At 38.2% G+C, this 7,248-nt stretch overlaps 1 protein-coding gene across 1 annotated transcript; it reads right to left on the bottom strand.

The window, feature by feature from the left end:
• Window positions 1-341: 341 nt before the first annotated feature.
• Window positions 342-1,808, bottom strand: LOC145661932 (uncharacterized). Its single transcript, XM_081727280.1, has one exon. The coding sequence runs from the start codon at window positions 1,806-1,808 to the stop codon at window positions 342-344; it is 1,467 nt and encodes a 488-aa protein (XP_081583406.1).
• Between the last annotated feature and the right edge of the window lie 5,440 nt (window positions 1,809-7,248).

Raw genomic sequence — 7,248 nt, 5'->3', positions numbered from 1 at the left:
CTCCGGTTGTCTCGCCTTCGCCTGTTTTGCCTTCGAGACGAATGCGTACCACTCGGGCCTGGGGAGTTCTGTGACCTGCTTTCATAATTGATTTCTAACATGTTCACTCCCTTCCTATTATAAGTGAATGACTCGCGGTCTCGCATTGAGGTTTCTAACTCCTGCACGAGAGTCAGCAAGTCAGAGATATTCTTAGGCCGGGACGAGACGACTGACCTGAACAACCAAGGTGGTAATTGCCGTGGGAGAACCTTGAGGAGGGTTGATTCGCACATACTAGGAGACAGAATACTGTTTTTGTGTAACAGGTCGAGCAGATAGTTGGATGGGGATTTATGCAATCATGAGTCATAGTGAGACGTAAGAATGGTTGCACGCAAATTTGCGAGACGTTCCTCACTCAAATACGTCTCGCGGAAGAGGGCAACAAACTCGTCATAATTTCTCATCTTTGCTGCAGTGACCTGATACCAAAGTGCTGCCGAGTTTCTTAAGCATTTTGACACTAGACTAAGCCTCAACTCATTAGGTACACCACTTATCTCGAAGTAGCGGTCTAGATCCACGAGGAAGTTATGAGTAGAAGTCTCGTTTTCATTTCCTTGATAAGTTGGTAGTGTAAGGTCCCTATGGAGGAATCCTAACGCGGTTGCCATATTTACACCCTGTGCCTGGTTGCTAGGAATGGTCCTTGACGTAGAAGATTGCTCGTTGGTGTCAGTCTCGCGGGCGTCTACTACGTTCCCAGGTTGAGAACCCAGCAAGTCGCGTCCTGAAGAGATCTGCTGGGTTAACGGTGGCGAGATGGCTCTGGGTGACCCAGCTGACAATGTAGCGATTCTCCCATCCACAAGTTCAGCTGTTTCACGCTGCACTGACTCCTTCCACTGAGCCATTTTTTCTTCCAGCTTTTCACAAACATCATTTACAGTCTCTTGCATTCGTTGAATGCTCCCATTGCATTCAGACCTAATCTCTTCCAGAGGCGTCTCCTGCTGGAATTCTCCCCTTATCCTCGCTATCTGTGAGGTGAAGTTCACCTCAACTCTCTTCACTTCCTGGCTTATTCTTGTCACTGAGTGTTCTACACCTGCTACTCTCTCTGTGACACTGACAGTGGTCTGCTCCACCCGGGACGAAACCTGCTGCAACGCTTCCGTTAGTTCACTATAATTTTCATCTACTAAATTGGCAACCCTGTCTGAGTTTTCCTGTACTTGACCTATCTTAACGTTAGTCTCATTGATGTGGGAATTTAACTCCCCCCTGGTGGATTCTAACTGCGATCGCAATTCGTTAGATGTGTTCTCAATGCGCTGAACGAGTTGGCGTTCACTACTTTCAAGCTGTTCTTGAACCATATCTATCCTGCGCTCAAGCCTGAAGTTGTTCGTCTCGATTTTCTCTTCGAGACGCTGATTGCTTTCACGAGACTCCCTTCGCACCTGCTCTAAACCTGATTCTAGTTTCTTCGCACTAGATTCTAATTTCTCTTCAAGTTTCTGGTTACTCTTTTCCAGGCTCTTGGTATCCTGCTTAACCTGTTCAATTTCTGCTTCTAATTTCTTCTGACCAAGAAGAATCTGTTCTAAAATTGCTGTTAAATTTAGTTTCCCTGGATCGCTAGCCCCTACGTCTGAGCCATTAGTTTCATTCTGACTTTCCCCTGGAGTTGAATCCGAGACCACCAGTGACGTATTACTGATACTCGGAGGGGGGTCGTTGTCTCTGAGCTCGGACACGTCAGTCTCGACATCAGAGTTCGCGTCACCTCTCTGCGCAAACTCTTCGTTTCTTACTTCATCCATTCTTCTAGCAATCGAACGAGTGACTACCATTAAACTAATAAAATTTGTAACAAATTTAACCTCCCCCCAAATTGTATGCCTGAAACTCTAATTACACAGAATAAAATATCACAAAATATACACCAAATAAACAAAATAACTCTATTTCTGCAATATTCTTGGAATCGCTATGGAAAACATCAAACATACCGAAAATTTAAGCCAAAAAATGTTGAGAAAGCTGACTCTTATTCAATGTCACCGTAGGATAAGATGAACATTGAATTGCCCTTAAAGCTGTGGCGCCAAAATTTTTGTGAAAGGCCCTATGGCAGTAAATGGCCAAACTGTATGTGAAGAGCCCCTAAAGAGGATTCACTTGAGTAGAGCATGCACCTAGCTTACTACGTTATTGTGTTAGTGGGATGTACTTAAGAGCCACCACTACACAAAGCTAAATTAATTAATACACTGTTTATATTTCCTTCATTGAGTACAGGGCTGCATGTTCACTCTCTATTTTTTAAAAAATATCTCCGTTACTATATTGCTCCTGTGTCAATACTCGGGTTCTAATTTTTTCTTCCTGTGCACCGTTAGGAAGTGACAATACATACAGGAAGCATTGAGAAGTCCTTCATACAATTTCAGCTGAAAAAGGAAAACATGATATGGTACATCTAAAAATCAGTGTACTCACCAGTTCCAGAACCATGGACAATTCAGGTATGAACCAGCCATTTGTGTTTTGATATTATTTAATAGCAATAATTGCGGATTAAAAAAAATGGTATAATTCTTTCTGAATGACTTGAACACATTTCATTTTACACTTTTCCACTGTGCACAGGGATAATTACCAACCTTGTGTATGTCTATGCATATATTTATATATATATATAGCTAGAGAAGTTTTCTTAATAAAGTGTTTATCCAGTTGATGTTGATATTTGTTCTTAAGCGATTTTAGTACAGAGTTCGATTAACTAGGATTTGCACACAATCTTAATATTTTTATGTCACTCTTTCTCAAAAGGAAAAGTCAAAGTTCACTAAAAACCACATATATTTTAAAGTCAGGATCATAGTCCGTTCTTAGTCCTCTGCAAACACTGTCTATTTGGTACAAGATGTTCTTAGAACTTTTAATTGTTTATGATAAACTAACAGCTTCGATCTCCTTGACGTTAACGATTTTTTTACACTGTATGTGATCCGCCAAAGATGTGTTATGTGAAGCAACACATTATTATCCTCAAAACCAAGGGAGCTACATTGCCCTGACAATGTCTGGTAGGCGTTAGTCTTCCAACTGCCAGCAAGGTTGAGCACTTTTTTTTTTTAAAAAAAAGAAAAATTTTCAATAATACTCCGATCATACACACTAAACGTGTAAAAATATAGCACTGGTTCACTGTATTTAGTTTATGTTTATCGTTCTTATCTTGCACAAGCGGCGATTTAATATTTCAGAACACATATTGTTTTTTTCCACCAATTATCTTACTTTACGTATGAACTATTCTCTGGCTCAAGCACCTCTCACTTCGAAGACTCTCCTTCTCCCTATCTCAACTTACGTCAAGTTGGCGACCACACTTGTAGCGACCACACTAAGATTAACAATTTTTTTTGTGCTAAATTTGTGCTAATTTATGCTGCAGTTATCAGAATTTGTGCTACAATAGTTACGGATCTAAGTAAAATAGAAAGTTGGTCGCCAATTTGATGTCAAGTTAGCGACCACATTGTCAAAAACGACTCCTACCATAGAGACATTAAAAAATTATTTTGTGCTCAATTTGTGCTGATTTATGATACAGTTATTAGAACTTTCGCTGCAATAATTACAAAATGAGGAAAAAAACAGGTTGATCACCAAGACGACGTCCAGCTAGGAAAGAAAATACTAAACTTTCAGCGACCACCCTTTCTACACTTGAAAGAAGAAATTAATGCTTGCGATAGAATTGTCCCTCGATGCTTGTATTTGTGCAGAACAAAGAAAAATTTGTGCTCGCACTGTTAACCAGATATATGGCATTAATAAAAAGTACAGGGAAATATGAAAATTTCAGCGACCACACTTTCTACACTTGAAAGAAGAAACTAATGCTTACGATGCAATTGTCTCTCAATGCTTGTATTTGTGCAGCACAAAGCAGAATTTGTGATCGCACAGGTAACCAGAAATTCGGCATTACCAAAAAGTAAAAAGACTTATTAAAATTTCAGCGACCACCCATTCTACAGTTGAAAGAATATATTAATGCTTGCGATGGAATTGTCTCTCGATGCTTGTATTTGTGCAGCACAAAGAAGAATTTGTGCTTGCACTGTTAACCAGATATACGGCATTAATAAAACTTAGAAACAAATATTAAAATTTCAGCCACAACCCTTCCTAAACTTGAAAGAAAAAATTAATGCTTGCGATGGAATTGCCTCTTGATGCTTGTATTTGTGCAGAACAAAGAAAAATTTGTGCTCGCACTGTTAACCAGATATACGGCATTAACAAAAAGTACAGGGAAATATGAAAATTTCAGCGACCACCCTTTCTACACTTGAAAGAAGAAACTAATGCTTACGATGCAATTGTCTCTCAATGCTTGTATTTGTGCAGCACAAAGCAGAATTTGTGATCGTACAGGTAACCAGAAATTCGGCATTACCAAAAAGTAAAAAGACTTATTAAAATTTCAGCGACCACCCTTTCTACAGTTGAAAGAATATATTAATGTTTCCGATGGAATTCTCTCTCGATGCTTCTATTTGTGCAGCACAAAGCACAATTTTTGCTCCCACTGTTAACCAGAAATACGGCTTTAATCAAAATTAGAAACAAATATTAAAATTTTAGCGACCACCGTTTCTACATTTGAAAGATGAAATTAATGCTTGCGATGGAATTGCCTCTCGATGCTTGTATTTGTGCAGCACAAAGAGAACTTCTGCTCGCCCTGTTAACCAGATATACGGCATTAATAAAAAGTAAAGGGAAATATGAAAATTTCAGCGAACAACCTTTCTACACTTGAAAGAAAAAATTAATGCTTGCGATCAAATTGTCTGCCGATGCTTGTATTTGTGCAGCACAAAGCAGAATTTGGGCTCGCACACTTAACCAGATATACGGCATTAATAAAAAGAAGAGGGAAATATGAAAATTTAAGCGATGACCCTTTCTCAACTTGAAAGAAGAAATTAATGCTTCCGATGGAATTGCCATTCGATGCTTGTGTTTGTGCAGCACAAACCAGAATTTTTGCTCCCACTTTTAACCAGATATACGGCATTAATAAAAGCTAGAAACAAATATTAAAATTTCAGCGACCACCCTTTCTACACATGAAAGAAATTATTAATGCTTGAGACGGAGTTGTATCTGGATGCTTGTATTTGTGCAGCACAAATCAGAATTTGTGCTCGTCCTGTTAACCAGATATACGGCATTAATAAAAAGTTGAAAGAAATACGAAAATTTCAGCGACCACCCTTTCTACACTTGGAAGAAGAAATTAATGCTTCTGATGGAATTCTCTCTCAATGCTTGTATTTGTGCAGCTGAAAGGAGAATTTGTGCTCGCACTATTAACCAGAAATACGGCATTAATAAAAGCTAGAAACAAGTATTAAAATTTCAGCGACCACCCTTAATACATTTAAAAGAAGAAATTAATGTTTGCGATGGAATTGTCTCTCGATGCTTGTATTTGTGCAGCACCAAGCAGAATTTGTGCTTCCAATGTTAATCAAAAATACGGCATTAATAGAAGTTAGAAACAAATATTAAAATTTTAGCGACCACCGTTTTTACACTTGAAAGAAGAAATTAATGCTTGCGATGGAATTGTCTCTCGATGCTTGTATTTGTGCAGCATAAAGCAGAATTTGTGCTCGCCCTGTTAACCAGATATACGGCATTAATAAAAAGTAGAGGGAAATATGAAAATCTCAGCAACGACCCTTTCTACACTTGAAAGAAGAAATTAATGCTTGCGATGGAATTGCCATTCGATATTTGTATTTCCAGAGCACACAGCAGAATTTGTGCTCGCACAGTTAACCACAAATACGGCATTAATAAAAAGTATAAACAAATATTAAAAATTCCGGCACCACCCTTTCTACACTTGAAAGAAGAAATTAATGCTTGCGATGGAATTGTCTCTCAAAGCTTCTATTTGTGCAGCACAAAGCAGAATTTGTGCTCGCACAGTTAACCAGAAATTCGGCATTACCCTTCCTAAACCTGAAGGGAGAAATTAATGCTTGCGATGAAATTGTCCCTCGATGCTTGTATTTGTGCAGCACAAAGCAGAAATTCTACTCCTACTGTTAACCAGATATACGGCATTAATAAGAAGTAGAAAAAAATATTAAAATATCACCGACCACCCTTACTACACTTGAGGGAAGAAATTAGTGCTTACGATGGAATTTTCTCTCGAAGCTTGTATTTGTGCAGCACAAGGCAGAATTTGTGCTTGCACTGTTAACCAGATATACGGCATTAATAAAAAGTAGATGGAAATATGAAAATTTCATCGACCACCCTTTCTACACTAGAAAGAAGAAATTAATGCTTGCGATAGACTTGTATCTCGATGCTTGTATGTGTGCAGCACAAAGCAGAATTTGTGCTAGCACAGTTAAACAGAAATTCGGCATTACCAAAAAGTAAGAAGACGTATTAAAATTTCAGCGACTACGCTTTCTATACTTGAAAAAAGATATTAATGCTTGCGAAGGAATTGTCTCTCGATGCTTCTATTTGTGCACCACAAAGCAGAATTTGTGTCGCACAGTTTACAAGAGATACGGCATTAATAAAAAGTAGAAACAAATATTAAAATTTCAGCGACCACCCTTAATACATTTAAAAGAAGAAATTAATGCTTGCGATGGAATTGTCTCTAGATGCTTGTATTTGTGCAGGACAAAGCAGAATTTGTGCTTCGAATGTAAACCAGAAATACAGCATTAATAAAAGCTAGAAACAAATATTAAAATTTTAGCGACCACCGTTTCTACACTTTAAAGAAGAAATTAATGCTTGCGATGGGAATTATCTCTCGATGCTTGTATTTGTGTAGCACAAAGAAGAATTTGTGCTCGTCCTGTTAACCAGATATACGGCATTAATAAAAAGTAGAGGGAAATATGAAAATTTCAGCGACCACCTTTTCTACAGTTGAAAGAAGAAATTAATGCTTGCGATGGTATTGCCTTTCGATGCTTGTATTTGCACAGCACAAAGCAGAATTTGTGCTCGCACAGTTAACCACAAATACGGCTTTAATAAAAAGTATAAAAAAAATTTAAAATTTCAGCCACCACCCTTTCTACACTTGAAAGAAAAAATAATGCTTGCGATGGAATTGTCTCTCGTTGCTTCTATTTGTGAATCACAAATCAGAATTTGTGCTCGCGCAGTTAACTAGAAAAAGGCATTAAT

This window comes from Thermobia domestica, chromosome 10 (assembly GCF_964235325.1).
Source record: "Thermobia domestica chromosome 10, izTheDome1.hap1.1, whole genome shotgun sequence".
Taxonomy (NCBI): domain Eukaryota; kingdom Metazoa; phylum Arthropoda; class Insecta; order Zygentoma; family Lepismatidae; genus Thermobia; species Thermobia domestica.
This window is presented reverse-complemented; position numbering and strand designations above follow the sequence as displayed.

What these genes read in the sequence shown, in the direction of transcription:
- LOC145661932 (XM_081727280.1), bottom strand. Translation starts at nt 1,808, where the DNA reads ATGGATGAAGTAAGAAACGAAGAGTTTGCGCAGAGAGGTGACGCGAAC.